This window comes from Chelonoidis abingdonii, chromosome 6 (assembly GCF_003597395.2).
Source record: "Chelonoidis abingdonii isolate Lonesome George chromosome 6, CheloAbing_2.0, whole genome shotgun sequence".
In the NCBI taxonomy this organism is placed as follows: Eukaryota; Metazoa; Chordata; order Testudines; family Testudinidae; genus Chelonoidis; species Chelonoidis abingdonii.
The window spans coordinates 91995756-92016722 of NC_133774.1; the positions used below are offsets into that span (position 1 = coordinate 91995756).

At 42.7% G+C, this 20967-nt stretch overlaps 1 protein-coding gene and 1 long non-coding RNA gene across 2 annotated transcripts; one reads left to right on the forward strand and one right to left on the reverse strand.

The window, feature by feature from the left end:
- Positions 1-1985: 1985 nt before the first annotated feature.
- Positions 1986-18151, reverse strand: LOC116837953 (iron-sulfur cluster assembly 1 homolog, mitochondrial). Its single transcript, XM_032802899.2, has 4 exons — positions 17968-18151; positions 10387-10440; positions 5924-6029; positions 1986-4451 (listed from the first exon to the last, which is right to left on the reverse strand). Exons 1-4 carry the CDS (start codon positions 18046-18048, stop codon positions 4303-4305), a joined length of 390 nt encoding a protein of 129 aa, XP_032658790.1. The 5' UTR covers positions 18049-18151; the 3' UTR covers positions 1986-4302.
- A 31-nt stretch (positions 18152-18182) lies between these two features.
- Positions 18183-20967, forward strand: LOC116837961 (uncharacterized). Its single transcript, XR_004376825.2, has 2 exons — positions 18183-18293; positions 20300-20967. It is a non-coding gene; the product is annotated as an uncharacterized LOC116837961 (long non-coding RNA).

Sequence of the window (20967 nt, forward strand, 5' to 3'; positions counted from 1 at the left end):
ATTCACTATACAGGTAATGACAACATATTTTCAAGAACTCTAGTTAATGCCTTTCAGGAACAAAAAGTCATCTGTAAGTACATACTTTACCAGTTTATTCCCCTGAAGTAGGGAACTCTCACACAGCAAACCCGTCAGAGGTGACTGTATAAAATTCAATGTCATTAAAAGATAATATAGCACAAGGAATAAGACTACTCAGTGGTCAGATAACCAATATAGATAAAATACTTTTACAAATTTGTAGTTACCTCCCTGATGAAGTTGCAATTTAAAAAAAAAAAGTGAGACCGTAACCAGAAGTGACTTGTACCGGATGAGCCGTTAAGTCCAGAAAGAGAGAGAACATCACACTGTAGGGTGACTATATCCATGTACTGTGTTCCTTTCTTCCTAAAGCCCTGGGATTAACCACATTCATTTTGCACCTTTGAGCTCATGTACACTCTGCCCCATTAATCCATCTTGGACTATTAACACACCAAATTTATTAACTGTTTTCAAACAGCTATTTCTCTTCCCCCAAAAGAATATGCCCTGACATTCTGCAAAGGGTGAATCTGGTAAAGTGACTTGCTATAGTCAGTGCTGAGCAAGCAGCCATGTTAAGCTGGCAGAGCCAGAAGACACCTGCTGAAATTTCAGGCTCCCCCACTATATAAAGTACTTGAATGTACCCTTCATGCGTCACAAGATATTGAACTTTAAAATAATGACAAATGGATTTACAAAAATATTTCTCCTGTCACAGAGAAGTCCATATATGGTAACTAAAGTGGTCACTACAGCTGAAAGGATAATAAAGAGCATAATGCTTTCTAAAACTCAGCATATAAAAAAAAAAAAAACAATGTGGTGGGTGTAGATTAGGTGTGGGCAAACTTTTTGGCCCAAGGGCCACATCTGGGTATGGAAATTGTGAACGTTCATGGTCCATCATACAAAATTGGGGGTCAGGGTGAGGGAGGAAGTGCAGGCTCTGGGGTGGGGCTGGATATGAGGGGTTGGGGTGCAGGAGGGTGCTCTGGGCTGGGATCAAGGGGTTCGAAGGAGAATCAGGGTTGGGGCATGGGAAATGGTCAGGAGTGCAGACTCCGGACGGTGCTTACCTCAAGCACCTCTTGGAAGTAGCGGCATGTTCCCTCTCCAGCTCCTATGCGGAGCCATGACCAGGTGGCTCTAGTCACTGCCCCGTCCACAGGTGCTGTCCCTGCAGCTCTCATTGGCATTCCCAGCTAATGGGAGCTGTGGGGGCAGCACCTGGGGCAGAGGCAGCGTGTGGAGTCCCCTGGCTGCCCCTATGTATACAAGCCAGAGCGGGGGACCTGCCACTGTTTCCAGGAGCTGCGTGGAGCCATGGCACGCACACAGCGGGGTAAGCCCTGGATCCCGCTCCCCGGCAGGAGCTCGAGGGCCAGATGCATCCCCCAGGCCATAGTTTGCCCACCCCTGGTGCAGATAAAAAGATTTTACTAGCACTTCTTTGAGATGACCTGGATAATTCATAGTTTCTCCAACTTGCAAGTCATGCAGCCATTGCAAACTCAGGCCAACAAAACCTTTATACCAACACACAATCTATTTTACACACTCTTTTCCTCTCCTTAGAGGAATCTGATACGTATATTTGGCAGGTAAACATTTTAAAATGAACACCTGGTTGCTTGAATTTCTCTCTTAAGGCTGAAAGTTGAACAGTTTACCAAAAAAAATAATTACCCTTTATCACCCTACTTTTCCTGTTAAGATATAAAAGCAACTTCAATGTATGTATATTCTGAGTAGCAAAATATTTTCATATTTATACTTAAAAGAATGGTATTACATACCTACTGTATTTTTCCAGTGTTATTAGTACTTAGAAAACATGAAGTGAATATTCCTCCGTGAACATCAGTTTACGAACTATACAATGTTATGCTATAACAGAGTTACTTGTATGAGCCTGAAGTGCTCATTTGTTACAGCTGTACAAAACGAGAGTATTTAATGTTTACCAACAGGCAGTTATTTATTACAGCTGAGAACTCCACATACAGTATTGCACACGTTATAGATGGACTGATTAACAAAACTATATTCATACAAATTACTAGCATTTACATAAAGGTACTTTAATAGATTGTGCGTTAGGTGCTTTAGTAAATATGACAACTCTCTTCAGAAACTGTTTCACAGAATATGAAAGTATGAACTTTCACTCACAGAGCATATACACGAACCCATGAATATGCAAAAGCCCTCAAGAACTCAAAAGACACACTCTTACCAACCACCTGTTACATTTTTTTTTTAAACTTTCCAGTATAGAATAGATTTGCAAATGAGAGCATTAGTCTATCATTGGGACTATTTTAGACATTAGCTCTACAATACCACATGGACTTGATTTTTTTGGCAGGACTGGAGGACTGTGGCATAAGAAATTCAAATCTACTGAGCTTGTTGTCAGGTTTTCCCTATATACTTTGTTACTGTTCTATAACTACTATATATAATAAAGCAACTATTTGTGTATGACAGCTGATAAAGGAGAACTCCAGTGTTTTTACATCAAAATTGCATACATTACAAAATAATTAAAATTCAAGTATGAATATTAATTAAGCAGTACACATGGAAGCTTCAACCTTCTATTCTTGTGGGTTGTGCTGCCTAGTGCAGAGAGGATGGTTATCTTCTCCTCCCTCAGCCAGTTCTAGCTGCGTTTCCACTCCCTCATCAGGTAACAGTCCACAGTTCTCCCTCTCAAGTATCAATAAACAGCTCTCCAGAATGAATTCACCCCACATAGTCAATCTCCAAGCTTTATGCCTTATTCAGTCCCATCTCCCTCCCCAACTCCAACTCCTTCATTTAAAGCCAGCATTCAGGTATTCCTTGTGCTTCCACCTCTGTCTCCGCCCTTTCTCCCACCCTCTTTTTGGCAAACTTTCAGCTCAACTACTCTAGTAAAAATAGCTTCTTCCCCTCTCTACTCCTCCTGCAAGGTGCACTTAAATTACCCTGGCTTTCCGGAGGGATCTTAACGAGCGAGAGGGGGATTAAACTAGTTTCTATCAAAGCAAATGGCTTCTTCCAAGCAATACGTTTTGTCTTCCTTTAAATTAATGTCAGTATTGGTTTAACAAAAAAGCTAATTTCATTGATTTTATATAGGTCAAAGATTCTGAAGTGTTTTTTAAGCTACAATGAAATTTTCCTTTTATAAAGTTATCTTCACCCCAAACAATTGTTGAACAGAATTTAGAGTCAACCTTACCAGGGAAAGCCTAACATCTACTCAAGTTACCAATGCGGTTTGAGCTCTGAAAGAAAGTCAGTCATGAGTATGATCACAGGAAAGTGACAAAATTCCTTCCATCATCATAAAACAACTTCCTTGGGTGACCAGACAGCACAGGGGAAATACATAATGTACTACAAAAAGTGAGGACCTAGGTTGGAAGCAGTTTAGGAATTTTGCTATCTTGGTCAACTGGGGGAAAAGACAGACAAATGGGATGTCAGAAAAGGAGGCCTGTGCACATTCTGCCTTAACATTCAAATGGTAGAAGATGTTGCATTATTCTTGAACACCATACTACTGGTCTTCCTGGCTGCAGCAAGGAGATTGTGCTTGCTACAAGGAAAGGAAAACATTTACACAGGCACTAAGATAACTCAAAATGAAAGGGTGAGCATAACTTTGGAGACTTGAATTAGCTCATTCCAACATGTAACCACGGTTGATGACATAACATAAGGATTTCCTCACTCTTAGAGCTTATTAATTTTTCTTTGAGAACAGATCACCTGTAAATCCATACTCAAGTATCAAGGGGTGTAGACATTGTCAGATGCATACCTTCTTTTATGTGTGTGTTCTTTTTAAATGAGTAAGTTAATTTTTAAGCCTATTCATACATATACATTCCTACCGTTTTCTTCTAATTAAAGCAGAATACATACAGAGTGTGTTCTTACAGAACACTTTTTGGGGGCTGGCAGGGGTGAAGGAGAGGGAAATGACAAAAGGAGAAATAGTGAGATTTCCCTTCACATACCAAAACACAGAAGTGCTACTGCACTTCGCTGTTCTTCTATCTAGAGCCAAATTCACCCCAAATTACTGCATAAATACACCAGTGCTGAAATTTAACACATAGGTTACATTTCCAAATGCATTCACTTTATTTTCCTTGAAATGCAGCCAAACTTTACAAAGCCTAAAAACCTGAAAGAAATGTGACAGCTTTAAAAAGTCACACTGATGAAGAAGTGTTTCATGGTGTTAAAAGCCAAGGTCATAGTCCTGAGATTTCAAATGTTAAAGCTTTCTCCACAGCCGCATGTTCCTTTGATGTTTGGATTATTGAAAACAAATTCACTGGATAGCTTGTCTTCTACATAGTCCATTTCAGTTCCTAGAAGTGTCAGTTGTGCTTTCTTTTCAATAAACACTCTGACTCCTTGAATGGGACAAAAACAAAACAATTTATGTAATCTGACACAGGTCTTGTGTTATAGTACAATCTGGTAGATAACTGATATAAAATGAAGCTAAAAACTGAGGTCTGTCAGTGAAATTATTGATGCATTTTCTTACTACTTACAGGATATTCATCCTTTTCTTGCCTCTGCTAAAGAACTCAAAGTTGATATTACTATCACTTGCTAACTGTAAATGGTTGAGTACTGATATTATGGTATATTTATTTACACTTCATGAGGGGTCATGCCAATGTACTTGTGTAACTGTGCGATAAAGTGCAGCTCTGACATTCCCACAGACTGGAATAAGATGCAAATTTTTAATAGTGAGAGTAATTAACCCTTGGAAGAACTTAAAGGGCCATGCTGGATTCACCATCACTGACAATTGTTAAATCAAGATTGGATTTTTTTTTTAAAAAAAGATATATGATGTAGGAATTATTTTGGGGCAAGTTCTATAGCCTGTGTTACACAGGAGGTCAGACTAGATGATCACAGTGAACCCTTCTGACCTTGGTGTCTATGAATTATGTTCATTAATCCATTTCTACTGGGATTACTAACATTCCAAAGATCTGCGCTGCTTTCAAGCAGCTGCCTTTTTAAAGAAAACCTGCCTCAAAAATATTTTCTTATTTCCTTCTCAAATGGACTATCCTTCCCCTTGCCAAAGTTATATGGGTGAAGCTGAGTTACTAGCAATATTTAGTTCTGTACTAGTGGGAGGTGTAAGGTCCATTCAATACACTATAAAGCAAAACAATCAGGCCTAGGAATTAGTGCTTCTAAAGTCTTAATAGCTGGTTCCAATAATGTACAGAAGTTTTACAGGCTGCAGGATGTTGAACATTAAGACTGCACTTTTGATTTATAGATTACTTATGATTCCTCATTTTAATAAACCAATTTTGCAATCTGCAGATGAATAAAAAAAAACAATACCAATAATGATAAGCCAAAGAAGGGAATCCATTTGTTTATATAAAAGCTGTGTTTTTTGGAAGGTCCTTTGTTTCACCTTAGTATATGCTGGAGGATGTGCTCCACCAAGCAACCTGCACAACGAGGAGCCTATGATACTCAAGTATTAACTTAAAGCTGCCACCCCACCACTAGATGGAAACGTAGCCTCTCAGGCCCTATAGAACTCCAACCCACGGTAAGCCTGGACATATGGTGGGGAGGTAAAAGGTACCCTCTGTGCTAGCAGCATTTAATTTAATCCAGGAAGTTTTAATAAGTGGGTACTTTTACAATGGAATCTAAAGTGACAGCAACAGCAATTCCTACTAGGGCATCCAAGGATTTCTCAGTAATTTCATGCAGCTAGTAAATTCTACCCTATCTCTACTCCATTATAGTTTGGAAGTTTAGTAATCAAGTTATTCTGCACCTGCCCTCCTCCCTTTTTACTGCTTCAAATAGATAAGAATAAATAAACACTCACCATCTTGAATTACTTCTTCATCAGAGTCGCCTTTTGTTTTTGTATAGTCTAACGTGTATGAAAGTCCATTACACCCCCTTGTACGGACTCCAACTTTCACACCTACCTGAAATATAAGAGTTTTATTCACTTTTATTTAAATGTACAGTGTGCCAGCAAAGAGTTGGAAACAAAGCACACGAATCAACTCGATAGCTACCACTCAGTGTTTTTCCCTTGTCATCTAGGGTTAAAATTAGGATGAATTCATTTTAGGAATGAAGGGCCAAAATGTCTTGGGTTGCTTTTTTTTGGTACGGACCGACTAGAAACGTGAGTCAGAACTTTTAAGTTATAAAATGCATAATATATACTCAAACTGAAGCCTAACTCCCATGCACGACACTAGTACAATTTATACCTATAATTCTACACTAGTGGTAGTAATAGTGGTGAACATGTCAACGGAGCAGAGGCACTTCTACCATCATATTGTCAGGGTTAGCCTGAGCCCTGCCTCTACTACAACTTCCATTCTACTTTTGCTATCACATGCAGTGTTGCAATGGTGGAAAGCTACACATATAAGTTTTCCTATTGTGGACAAAGACCTACAGTGTGTAAAAATAGCAATCTAGTGTAATTCACTAGTAAAACTGTTGGCACCCTTGTAGGTGTTTGGTCTTTTAAGCAGTTTGGATGAGAAAATCTTGCTTCAAAGACAAATGGTTTTATGACTTCAAATGAGACAGTTTGCTTATATAGTACTGTCAGATCACAGCACTTTACAAACTTGAACACTCACTCACTAGAGAAAGGAAGCCAGTTCTAGGGCTTAATGGGATGCATTCCAAATTCTCTCACCCGGTTCTCATCCGCCCCAGTAAAAATCACAGTACAGATCTTCTGTATGCCTGTTGCAATGAGTTGCAGGCTGACACTTACTTCTCCTCACTGTAGGAGCAATTGAAGCAATTTACGTAATGCTAGCAAGTTTGAGGGTAAGCCAAATAGTTACATTTTCACAGCATAGTTATGTTGATTAGTATATTTCTATTTGACAGTATATTAAAAAGTTACAAGGACTGCAATTTTCATTAGCCATATTACCACTCAGTCTTCACAACTCAGCCCTTCCCATTTTTAAGATCTGCTCAACATTGACCCAGCAAGCCATTCTGACTCATAATTCAGTTAATATATTCTAACTACACATAGATCAGACCAAAAGAATATCTGCATAAACAGCTGAAGAGTAGTTGCCAGGGACCAGAAAACACGCTGCACAATGACACTGTCCATTCCAAACAGCCATTCGTCATAGAATATCAGAGATGGAAGGGACCTCAGGAGGTCATCTAGTTGAACCCCCTGCTCAAAGCAGGACCAATTCCCAACTAAATCATCCCAGCCAGGGCTTTGTCAAGCCTGACCTTAAAAATCTCTAAGGAAAGAGATTCTACCACTTCCCTAGGTAACACATTCCAGTGCTTCACCACTCTCCTAGTGAAAAAGTTTTTCCTAATATCCAACCTAAACCTCCCGCACTACAACTTCAGACCATTACTCCTTGTTCTGTCATCTGGTACCACTGAGAACAGTCTAGCTCCATTCTCTTTGGAACCCCCTTTCAGATAGTTGAAAGCAACGATCAAATCCCCCCTCATTCTTCTCTTTTACAGACTAAACAATCCCAGTTCCCTCAGCTTCTCCTCCTAAGTCATGTGCTCCAGCTCCCTAACCATTTCTGTTGCCCCCTGCTAGACTCTTTCCAATTTTTCCACATCCTTCTTGTAGTGTGGGGCCCAAAACTGGACACAGTACTCCCAGATGAGCCTCACCAATGTCGAATAGAGGGGAAAGTGATCATGTCCTCGATCTGCTGCCAATGCCCTTACTTATATGAGCCCAAATTGCGTTAAGCCTTCTTGACAACAAGGGCACACGTCGACTTCAATATCCAGGCTTCTCGTCCACTGTACACCCTAGGTCCTTTTCTGCAGAACCTGCTATCCAAGCCAGCATTCAGTCTCCCTAGTCTGTAACAGTGAATGGGATTCTTCCATCCTAAGTGCAAGAACCTGCACTTTGTCCTTGTTGAACCTCATCAGGTGTTCTTGTTGGCCAATCCTCTAAATTTGTCGTAGGGTCCTCTGTATCTTATCCCTACCCTCCAGCGGTTCTACCAACTCCTCCCAGTTAGTGTCATCTGCAAACTTGCTGAGTAGTGCAGTCCACACCATCCTCCAGATCATTATGAAGATTACTGAACAAAACCAAGCCCAGAACCGACCCCTGGGGCACTCTGCGTTGAAACTGCGTGGCGCAACTAGACATGAGCCATTGATGACTACCTCGTTGAGCCAGATGATCTAACCAGCTTTCTATCCACCTTATAGTCCATTCATCCAGCCCATACTTCTTAACTTGCGACAAGAATACTGTGGGAGACCATATCAAAAGCTTTGCTAAGTTAAGGATAACACATCCAGCTGCTTTCCCTCATCCACAGACACCAGTTATCTCTCTCATAGAAGGCATTTAGGTTAGTCACAGCAATGACTTGCCTTGGTGAATCCATGCTGACTGTCCTGATCACTTCCCTCTCCTCTAAGTGCTTCAGAATTGATTCCTTGAGCACCTGCTCAATGATTTTTCCAGGGACTGAGGTCAGGCTGACTGGCCTGTAGTTCCTCGGATCCTCTTTCCTTCCTTTTTTAAAGATGGGACTACATTAGCCTTTTTCCAGTCATCCAGGACCTCCCCCAATCGCATGAGTTAAAGATAATGCCAATTCTCTGCAATCACACCTGCCAACTCCTTTAGCACCCTCGGATGCAGCGCATCCGGCCCATGGACTTGCGTTTGTCCAGTTTTTCTATATAGTCCCGAGCCACTTCTTTCTCCACAGAGGACTGGCCAGTGCAGCACTCTGGAGCTGACTGTTCGTGAAGACAGAGGCAAAAAAAGCATTGAGTACATTTAGCTTTTTTCACATCCTCTGTCACTAGGTTGCCTCCCTCATTCAGTAAGGAGCCCACACTTTCCTTGACTTTCTTCTTGTTGCTAATATACCTGAAGAAACCCTTCTTGTTACTCTTAACATCCCTTGCTACCTGGAACTCCAAGTGTGATTTGGCCTTCCTGATTTCACTCCTGCATGCCTGAGCAATATTTTTATACTCCTCCCTGGTCATTTGTCCAATCTTCCACTTCTTGTAAGCTTCTTTTTTGCGTTTAAGATCAGCAAGGATTTCACTGTTAAGCCAAGCTGGTCTCCTGCCGTATTTACTATTCTTTCTACATATTGGGATAGTTTTTTCCTGCAACCTCAATAAGTATTCTTTAAAATACAGCCAGCTCTCCTGGACTTCTTTCCCCTCATGTTATTCTCCCAGGGGATCCAGCCCATCAGTTCCCTGAGGGAGTACCAGACACATGAATTCTTTACTACATAATTATGAGTAAGGGAGGAAGAGAAATAATCTGTATAATTACTGTGTTGGACAGTGTTAATGGGTGCCACCAACAAGATCTGCCCCTGTATGTAGTGATAGCTGGAAACAAGCAAGCCACCACCCAAGGCAACGACCACATGGCAAAGTTGATCACAAGCTGAACCATGTGGGCTAAGAAGGTTCCTTGGGACTAGTTACAAACACAGGGATGAGGGATTTGACTGGTTGTAGTTGTGTGTGTGAAACAAAAAGCAAGAAACGTAGTCGTGAGAGTGGCCCTGGTAAGAAGACAAGAGAGAGAGACTTTCTTTTGGGCACAGTACTTGCTGGAGCAGACTTGGATCTCTGAGTAAGGAAAACACCTTTGTGTACATTCTTGTAAATAAACAGCATCACACCAAAGAAAACTAACTAGTAGCATCAATGTCTTCTCCTAAAAGAAACAAGCTGGCAAGGCCCCAAATACTGGCTAACCCTCAGGCCAAAAGGGCAACGTTATGAGGACATAACATACTTCACAACAAAATAACCTGCTTTGAGAATTTTAGAAGTTTCATTACATTATTTGAAGATTACCTTCACATCAATAGTTGGAGATCTCTTGCCATACTAGGAAATCATTTCCTTATTAGCATCAACAGATTAGACTAGTTTCCTTAAAGTGGTAGTATGGACATACTTTAAAATCTTGTGAAACCTTTTAAGGAATGCATGCTGGAGTTTAATCTGTGTCAAAGATTATGACAGTTGATTTATTGTCATTATAGTCATTTCCCCCACCTCATTTGATTTTTGTATATGAAAATAAAACTTGTTGGATAAATAAATTTATTAAAAAATAAAGGAAGATCTCATGTCTAAATGGAGTCCACAGTGATTGTTTCAAGCCGCATTGTTTTACACTGATCACAAGTACTACACAGGACAGCTGCTAGTATAATAATAATAATAATAAAGAGTGCTCTTCATAAGGCAAGCTAAAAAATATTAGAATAGTGTACAACAATGCCATCCATTTGTACTTACATGATCAGGTTTATCTTTAAGAAGCTGTTTTATCTTATGTACAGCTGACGGAGTCTGAAAAATAAAGAGATTTTATTAACTTTTCCCTGCTTTGAAAAATATTAAGTGTTCTGAATAACATTCAGTCTTTTACTGCTTCTACTGTCCACTGCAAATAAAAACTAAGTTTCATTCCAGCTTCACAGCTTTCAAGTTTTCAGTTCAGCCTCTCCTCCCACACATTAGAAGTGCACCTCTTGCATTGGTGTCACTAGCGAGAGTATAAACCAGCCATTCAACTTGTTGTGTTTTGCGGTTACAAACTACAATTAACACCCTAAATTGCATAATTTTAAGCTCGTTTTCAGACAGACTCAGAGCTTGTCTACACTTACCGGAGGATCGATGCATCGGCAATCGATGCATCAGTGGTTGATTTAGCAGATCTAGTGAATACCCGGGAGAGCGATCGCTGGTCGCTCTCCCGTTGACTAATGTACTCCACCTGATTGAGAAAAGTAAGAGCAGTCAACAGGAGAGCATCTCCTGTCGACGTCCACGGTAAGTAAAGCTAAGCTACGTCAATTTGAGTTATGCTATTCACAAATTGTGTAGCTTAGATCAACTTTTCCCTTTAGTGTAGACAAGGCCTGGTTAATGCACATGAGGATTTACTGAAAAGAGCAAAGTTTATTAATTAATTTCACCATAAGCTGAAAACATAATGTAAAGGGGATTAAATAACCCCCTGCTTCCCACCCAGACAGACTGCACGTTTGTTGATAGTAAATAAACATCACAAGAAGTTTGGGACTAAAATTTAGATTCTTTTTTTGAAAAATACAGACTGAAAATTGAGAAACTTCTTGAGAAGCTCACTACAAGAGTTTTATTTTTTTAAGTTTGCAACCATATACTGCAATATCGTGCTGAGTGAAATGTTAGAATAACTAAACACAGATTGCAAGACTGAGAATTTTGAAATTCTTTCAGTTTAAGATAATAAAATACATTGTCTTGTGTCATTAAACTACCATCTTTAATCTAACAGTTTCTATGAGAAGCTAGCCAGACTCTGGCTCTGCAGAAATCAGTCTTATCAAGGTCTAGGTGCCACAGAACTGGCTTCAGAAACAAATAAAGCCATCAAAGAAGTCTACTTTATATACCTGCAAGTTGCCTGATGTTCAATCACCAGGGGAACACAGGAATTGCAATACCAGAGACCAAACACATCTAGTTCAATAGCATGTCTCCCATAGTGAAGATTGGCAGCTAATACAAATGAAAATATAAGCCTTCATAATGGTATCAATCTACCAAAAGAAAGCCGAAATTGACAAATACATTCTTCAACTTATCAATGGTGAGCAGGAAATTTCCATAGTGAATAGGGGGCAGTTTTTACAGAAGTTTAGGGGTTTTTTTTGTTTTTTTAAATGAACTCTTGCTTTTATAATTGTGAAGATAACCTTCTCAAGTCGAAATAACGGTACTCTGAGGCCATTTTCCTTGTGAATCTGATAAGACCATCAACTAAGTCTCATGTCCCGATTTCAGCATACAGCCAGTCTTAGCACACAGCCCAAGCAAGCAGATCATGCACTGACAAGTTCTGAAGTTTAAACCATTTTGTGTCTTAGTTTTGAATAAAGCTATTACATCTGTAATTTTTTAATCAATTCCTTCCAAGCCTGTCCCCCAAATCCTGTATGCATGTCGAGTGTTGGCAGGTATTCAGATACGTCTTCTGGATAATTTTTCAAGGTTAATCTATATACTGCAGGGAAACTTCTTGACCTGAGCTGGAAATCAGTTTATGCCCCACTAGTCCTTTGGCTTCATATTATATTCTTGCTAGTAACTGTCACAGATAACTAGAATTTTTTTTTTTATTTTGTAGGTTTGGTTTTTTTAAATTAGAAGAGATACATAACGTTATGAATGCAAGATAATTAAAATAATGTTATGGCTGAAACCTCAAATCACTCACCACACAAAAGGCAAGCTTCCTTCAAGACAATATCAACTTCCTCCAAAAACACTGCAACATTAACAACCTCCCTCCAAACATCATCCTTGCCACCATGAAGGTCACCTCATTACACACCAACATCCCTCATCATAATGACATCGCTGCCTACCTCAAATACTTTCAAGAGAACTTACAACACTTGGATAACCGCCCTAAACACATTGTCAAACCCACCCATTTCATCCTCACTCACAACTTCACATTTAATACCACACACTTTGTCCAAACCATGGGAACAGAAGTGAGTACTAGGATGGCTCCCCAATAAGTCACTCTCTGCATGGGCCACCTTGAGGAAGAATTTCTGGAAAAACTAATCATGAAACCAATGAGATACCTGAGATAGACTGATAATATTTTCATTGTCTGGACAGAAGACCTAGACTCCCTCAGATTTCCTCCACAACTTGAACCAGCGCCACCCATCCATCAAACTCTCTGTAGAACACTCCCACATGACTCCTCACACCTGCACCAACTTCCTGTACACCAGGGGTGAAAGTAACTTAAATTTGTTACTGGTACAGTGATATCGCAACCCCTCTTCCCAGCTCCACTCCTACACACTTAACTTCATAGATCCCTTTGCATAACTCTGATACAGTAACTGCCTACTAATTTTATTCTAGAGTATTAGAAGTAGCTTTAAAGCTATGTCTTCACAGCTGATGTTAAAGTGCCGCAGCTCAAGTGCTGCGAGAGACCTCTCCCCATGCAGTAATAAAACCACCTCCACAAGAGGAATAGCTCCCAGAGCTGTAGCACTGTCTAAGCTGCCACTTACAGCGCTGAAGCTTTTCTCATTCAGGGCTGTGAAAAACAACCCTTCTGAGAGATGAAAATTTCAATGCTGTAAAGTTGCAGTGTAGACAGTGCTCCCAGCACTCGAAGATATTCCCCTCGCGGAGGTGGTTTTATTACATCGCTGGGAGATCTCTCCCCCAGCGCTGGAGCCGCAACTACACAGCAGCGCTTTAACAACGGCTATGTAGACATACCCTTTTGTGGATGTCTTTCAGCTTGTTCATTTGTTGAGGCCTGGGGGGGTGTCACAGACCAGAGAACAGCAGGAAGCCCCTCCAGTGGGAAAGAGGTGCAAGATAAAGAAGTTTAACCCAGGGCGCCAGCTGCCTTGGAACCCAACTCACGCGCTGCCAAGCCCCCCCGTCTCTGGCACTCCACAGCTGTCTGCAACAGGAATTGCTACAGAGACTCCCCCAAAGAGCCCAGACATAGGAGAAGGAAGGAGGGTCCCTGGCTCTGGTTCTCCCCGATTGCAGCCAGGTGAGCTCTCCCTCCCACAGCTGGCTAAATAATGAATGAACTCAAGGGCTGGAAGTAGAGCGCAGTGCCTTGAGCACAGAGCACAAAGCCACCCCTCCATCCTGCAGGGTGCACACAACTCTCGCTCCCCATGCTGCCTCGTCCCCCAAGGACCCCTGTGTGTGGATCTGCATGCTGGAGTGCAGGTGGCCTTCAGGAGAACCTGCCCAAGAGCAAACCGGGTGGGTTACAATCACACTTCTGGGTCCTGCTCACATTGCACTGCTTAGATACCCCCCCGCCCCCCACCCACTGCCTTTCAGCTCTCCTAATCTCTCAGGTCAACTCTGATTCCCTCTCCAACAATGCTTAGGGGTGGCCGGTTTGCTTGCAAAGAAGGATGTTTCCTGCAAACAAGTGATCAATCAGATTTTTTGTTATTAAGTTAAACCTAGCCTATTTTACCAATTGGTACTGAATGCTCCAGCCACTTTCTTACTGGTATGCTGCCCTCGCCTCTATCAGCTTACTTTCACCGCTGCTATACACCATGATTGGCTTCAACACTGGAACTCTACAAATGACATTACACAAGAAATCCACAGATCACATTACCTCCACAGATCCAGCAGCCACCTCAGACACACCAGAAAAATCTGTTCTCTGCAACCAGACACTCAGATACCACAGAATATGCTTTGAAGAGAAAGTCTAGGATACACTCCTTAACACACTTCAAAACAACGACACTCTACCAGAGAAGCAGATTGCACCATGGAAGAAGCCACCCAAATGCCCTGAAAAAAACCTGCTTCGATAGAGAAAAAAACCAAACAAGCACATTGATGGCACACTGCTACCACCCCACACTGGAATCCATCTGGGTTATCAAATAATTATAATCCATATTTAATGGGCACCACATCCTGAAAGAAATCTTTTCCAACCATACTTGGCTTTCAAACAGCGCCCAGGCCTCGCCAAGCTGGGCATCCAAAGCAAGCTCCCTACAGACCAGGATACACCAACTCAAAGTGGCACAAGAACTTACTACAACAAGATGTAAAACTTGCAGACATATCACTCCTACAGTGATGATCAATTACTCTCCCCCACGAACACATGTTTCAAGATTCATAGAACTACACATGCTTATCACAATATGTGGTGTGCATCCTCTAGCATAGGGGTGGGCAAACTTTTTGGCCTGAGGGCTGCATTAGGTTTCAGAAATTGTATGGAGGGATGGTTAGAGGAGGGGGGTCGTGGCCCGGCCCCTACCTCCTATTTGCTCTCCCCGGGACTCCTGCCTCATCCACCCCACCCCCTGGCCCCTGACTGCCTCCCCAGAACCCTTGCTCCTGACTGCCCTCTGCTGGTCCATCCAACCCCTCCTCTCATTCCTGATAGCCCCCCTGGGACTCTTCCCCTCATTCAAACCCCCCATTCCCTTCCCCAACTGCCCCAACCCCATCCACACGCCTGCCCACTGACCACCACCCCAAACTCCCCCGCTCTCTATCCAAGCCCCCTGCTCCCTGCCCCCTTACCGCATTGCCAGGAGCACTGGAGGCTGTGGGGGAAGGGGAGCAGCCGGGGAAGGGCGGGGAGCTAGCCTCTCTGGCCACGAGCTCAGGGATTGGGCAGAAGGGTCCCACAGGCCGGATGTGGCCTGCCTCTGCTCTAGCACATCAAATGTCCCAACAACTTGGAAGAAACCAGACAGAGAATCACTATGCTGTCGAATGAACTTGCATAGAAAAATGATAAAAGACAAAAATACTTCATCATCCATGGGCAAACACTTTTCAATACCTATCCACAAAGGAAATCTGCACATCTTCAAAAGGCAAGCCTGGGAACTTAAATTCATAACTCTGCTAGACATCAAAAAACATGGACTCAACACGGACATTGTTGTAATGAGCTATAAAAGCAATCTGTAACACCCCCCTCCCCACCTGCTCAACCTTAACTGCCCACTTCAAGTCCCTTATGCATACCAGTCTAACCCTCAAATAACCACTTTAAGTAGCCTCTTGTGTTCCGCCATAAATTTACCAATCCATCCCAACTTGTATTTAGCTCAGACAAGCGGATTTCCTTCCCCAGATCTGAAGGGCTCTGTGCAGCTCAAAAGCTTGTATGTTCCACCAACTGAAGATAATCCAATAAAAAAAAATATATATATTACCTCACCTACCTTCTCACTCTCATAGTTGAAATTTAACATGAAAAAATGTCAGGCAATTCAAGATTATGCTTTTTAAAGCACTTGTATCTCACCTCCTCTTTCTGTAAACACTAATTTTTAGGACTGTTGATTAATCACAGTTAACTCATGTGATTAACTAAAAAAATTAATCATGATAAAAAATCATCACAATTGCAGTTTTAATCGCACTGTTAAACAATAATATACCAATTGAAATTTATTAAATATTTTGGATGTTCTTCTACATTTTCAAATACATTGATTTCAATTACAACACAGAATATAAAAGTGTACAGTGCTCACTTTGCACTGTAAAATGACAAACAAAAAAAAAGTGTTTTTCAATGCACCTCATACAATACTATAGTGCACTCTCTTTATCGTGAATGTACAACTTACAAATGTAGATTTTTTTTTGTTACATAACTGCACTCAAAAACAAAACAATGTAAAACTTCAGAGCCTACAATTCCCACTCAGTTCTACTTCTTGTTCAGCCAGTCACTAATGCAAACAAGTTTATTTACATTTATGGGAGATAATGCTGCCTGCTTCTTATTTATAATGTTACCTGAAAGTGAGAACAGGCGTTTGCATGGCATTGTTGTAGCCGTCATTGCAAGGTATATATATTCCCCCCATATAATGTAGGGGGAAGGATATATAAGAACATCTAAGTAGGCCTCTGTCTCTTTCATTTCTATCATTGGTCTTCTTACTATTGTATTTTCTAAGAAAGTAGTCCTTGTATCAGAAGCCTTCTCATTCACAAGCGTGCCTGCAGGGCCGCTTAGGGGATTCAGGCAGCCTGGGACAAAGCAATTTTGGGGCCCTTTCCATAAAAAAAAGGTTGCAATACTATAGAATACTACATTCTTGTGGGGAGCCCGGTGGGGCCTGGGGCAAATTGTCCTACTTGCCGCCTCACCGCTCACTCCCCGGGCGTCCCTGGGCACCTTCTCATTTCAGTGCCCTTCTCTGAGCCTTCTTTCTGCATTTTTAGATGATGACTCGCCGCAGACATGACATCAAAAGAAAAATAAGCAACTGATACTCATCAGCAAAAATCTTACCTATTTTTATATATATCATACACACTTACATGTACATACGCAAACACACTACAGGCAGTTCAATGGGGGCCTTAGTAGAACACAGCACAAGGGAAGTACTCTTAACATAAAGTGCCATGTAAACCAGGGGCACATGAGAGGTATATTTCTATAGGATAATCACATATTTTAAAAATCTTGACGGTACTTTGTGCAGACGGGTAGAGAGAAATAAAGGACTGATGTGTGCTAACATTGGTACAGTTGACTTATCACCACCACAGCTTCTTCCCATGCCCCCCTGTTAACATATTGTAATACCTCAGCCACAGCATAGGTGACATCCCTGTATGGCTGAGCAGGGGGCATCATTTGCTAGAGATTCTTGAATTGTTACTAGAGATAATAATTTTGCCAAATCCAAAAATTCAAAATAGTAAGTCAGTATAGTAAAAAACACAAGACTGGTTTGAAATTTGAGGTTTAAAATACACACTTGTGCATGTGTTTGTATTTCTATATGGAGATCTTTTTGTGTCTCTTCTGGTTAGAGCCCTTTCAAGCTTTCCTGCATAAGCACGAGAGGTGACAGCTCCTTCAAAGGTAAGTGAAAGCCGAGAGTCCCATGTAATCCCGTGATTCCAGGAGCAGCGGCTTTACGAAAAACATCTAATATCGCCAACCTCGCAATGAAACCTCGACAGTCGGCGACCCAAGACTCACCCCAGCGCGCCCGCCGCAGCTCTCACCAAGACCCAGCCGAGAGCGCAGGCCGGGCCCGCCGGCAAACAGCCCGGCCGGGAGGGGGGCTCCGGTCATTTGCTCCCTCGAGGCAGGAGACCCGCCCCCGGACTGCTGCTCAGTACAGGCCATGGCGCCGCTCTTCACCACGGCAGGGGCCGGGCAGCCATCGGCCGGAGACGCGCCCCACACCCCGCCGGGCACCGGCCCCGCTCACCGCCGCCCCGCGGCCGCACGGACCTGGGCCTGGGGTTAACAGCCGCCGCGGGCACCGCGCGACCCCCCGCGATACTCACCAGAGTAAGGGCGGCCCGGGTGGCCTGTATCTTCCTCTTGCTCACGGCTCGGACCGTGGCTCTGACCACCGAGGAGGCCATTCCGCCCCTCAGCCCCGTCCTCTCCCGTTGTCCATGGGCACGGGGCAGTGCGTTCTACTTTGCCTCCAGTGTCATGGCGGCCGGAATGTGACGTCATCGCTGCGCGCCAGGCAGGTTGAGGTGCGTGATGACGGAAGAGGGGAGCGTTTCCGGAAGCGCTGCCCGGACGGGCTCGTGCGGGACTTCAGGCGCTTCCGCCTCGAGTCGGCACAATGAAGAGGGAGCAATAACCGGAAGAGCTGAGGGTGAGTGTCGTGCTCGGGGCCGCGGCCCCTCCGCGGCTTTGGGGCTCCAGGGCGCGCGCGCCTGACCCCCCTCCCCGCGGTGACCGCGGAGCAGCTTCCCCCCCACCCCGCCGCAGCCTGCGGCCCGTCCCGTCTCGCTGCCCCGCGGCTCCTGGCGCTGCACGGGGAACCCCGGGCCGGGCCCCTGAGTTCCTGCCAGCTCCTCGCCCCCCGCTGCTGGCCCGGCCGCTCGACCCCAGCGGGCGGTAGTTGTGCGCTGCGGGGCCCGGCTCCGGCCCCTCGCGCCGCCCGGTGAGGCGGCCTCGCGGGGTCGGCTGTTCGCAGCGCGGGGCTGGCGTGTCCCCCGTCCTTGCTGGAGCCCGTCAGGTCCTGCGGGGGTGGGAGGGTGGAGAGTCAACCCAAGCGCGGGCGCACCCTGCTAGGAAGGCAGCAGCGGCTTGACAGCTCAGCCTCGTGATTCGTGCTACTGTGGGGCAAATTCCTCCTGTACTTTAACGCTGAGCGTCCTCCCTGCGTGTGGTGCATTTCATAATCTCCCCTGGGTGCTGGGTGTGTATTTGGGTTTTTCTGGGACTATTATAAAACATGTTGCTAGATGATAGAATACAGACTAACACGGAGCTACTCTGAAACCTGTTACTAATATATACTTGCATAGTTGATTCTTTGTTAATCTGTGGAGTGTGTGGAAAGTTATTTTGAAGGGTGTAAAACTCCCTTTAGCCAGTAGCCTGGAGCAATTGTGGAGCTCCACAACACTGTGTAATATGGATTTAGTAGCAGTACATCCATCTAAGTATTCATCTAGTGTATTATGTCTTAATTCTAAGTGCAACATCTGTGTGGTTCAGACCACTTCATTTGAAAATAACCTATTCTTATTTATACAAAATTTCATAAAATATGTGCGAGAGAGAATTCAAGACTTTGTGTCACATGTACAAAAGTATTTAGGTACCTAAAGATGCAGGTGTAGGGCCTAGTAAGATATATGAAAGCACTTCAGCAGGTCAGTTACCGAAGTCCCAGTTAGGAAGTTAACTCAGGGTACATCTGCACTGTGATAAAAGACCCACAGCTGCTGTTGCAGCTCAGTCTGCAAGAGTCTGAAATTGCAGTGTACACAAGCAGGAGGAGGGGCCTCAGAGCTCAGGTTCCAGCCTGAACATCTGTACTGAAATGTATAGCCCTGCAGCCTAAACTCTGCAAGCCTGAGTTAGCTGAGCTAGGTTCTGTGAGTTAGTGCCATAGAGTTTTTTTTATTGCAGTGTAGACATAACGTTAGGTGCCTCAGTGGATTTTTCAAAGTGCCTGTCTGCATCTTTAGGTGTCTATATATACCTTTGTACATCTAGCCTTTTCTTCCTCTACATGTGTGCTGCTATATCTAAACCTAATAGCTTTCAGATGGGTGACATGTTTTGTTTTCTCATGTCTGGGTTTAGCCCTTCAAAATGTTGTCTTAAATTTGAGTTACAGCTTCTGGGGTGGGTAGGGGAAGGAGGGGTGATGATGGCAGGCAAAGTTCAGTTTCAAATTAACTTAGTAGTATTGCTCTGATACAGAATAAAGAAATACAGTAAAAAGAAAATGCAAATGCTTGACATTTAGTGATATAGATCTTATTTGTGGATTTATCACCAAAAGCAAAGGAGAAAAAAAACAGTGGATAGGTCAGAACAAAAAATCTTTGATTGCCAAGTTGAAAAAAACATTTTGTTTCAAAATGAATGTTGAAATAAAATGTGTCATGTCAAAAAAAATTCTTTTTTTGGTTAAAACTATTTACCATATTTGCAAATAGTTTTGGTGCCCTGATAAATTCATGTTTTGGCAAATTTACTACTTGCAAGGGGAAAGAAATTGCCCAACTCTAGCTTTTATAGAGTGCAAGGTGTACTGAGAAAAACCATGAGTTACTCATTTCGTAAACCTGTAACTTTTCCTCCTCTTTAATCTGTTGTTAAACATTTGATTATTTAAAAGTACTTCCTTTTTTTTTCCAGCTGCAAATTATTATATTGAACATCAACTAAAATGGGAGATGCTACAAAACCTTGCTTTGCCAAAAGAAAAAAAGAGAGGGGAGCTTTAGATGATGAGGAATTGAAGAGGAACCCTTTACAACAGGGCTACCACCCCAGGGCTGATTATGGACATGGCAAAAAGATATGGGCTTTCGGAAGAAAAAGGGAACACAAGGTCACTGTGGAAACAGACTCAGAAAAGGATAACATAGTATTCTGAATAGCTCAAATTCTGTAATAACATGGATCAGAACCAAGGGGTAAGAATAAATGATACCCGAAAAGACCAGATTAAGAAATGGCTATCCAATGACCATCCTGCTTTTTTTGTTTGCTTCCTTTAATTGTAAATGTTAAGTTTCTGAAGCCGTTAAATCTCTCATGATAGCCTCAATTTTGAGATAGGTTGCGAGATTCCATCTGACACATGGCTTTCCTTAAAACACCTGCAGGATTTTCAGGTTGTTTCTTTGTCATCATAGTGGTCTTGTTTGTCAAGTAAGCACAGGGAATGAAAATGCTTGTCTGACGACAAACCATTTGGCTACTATTGGGAAAACTAGAACCAACTCTTGTACCTCTATTGATTGCCTTCAGGTACTGGGCAAAAGTGAGTCTTTTTTAATAAAAAAAAAAAAAAAACACAA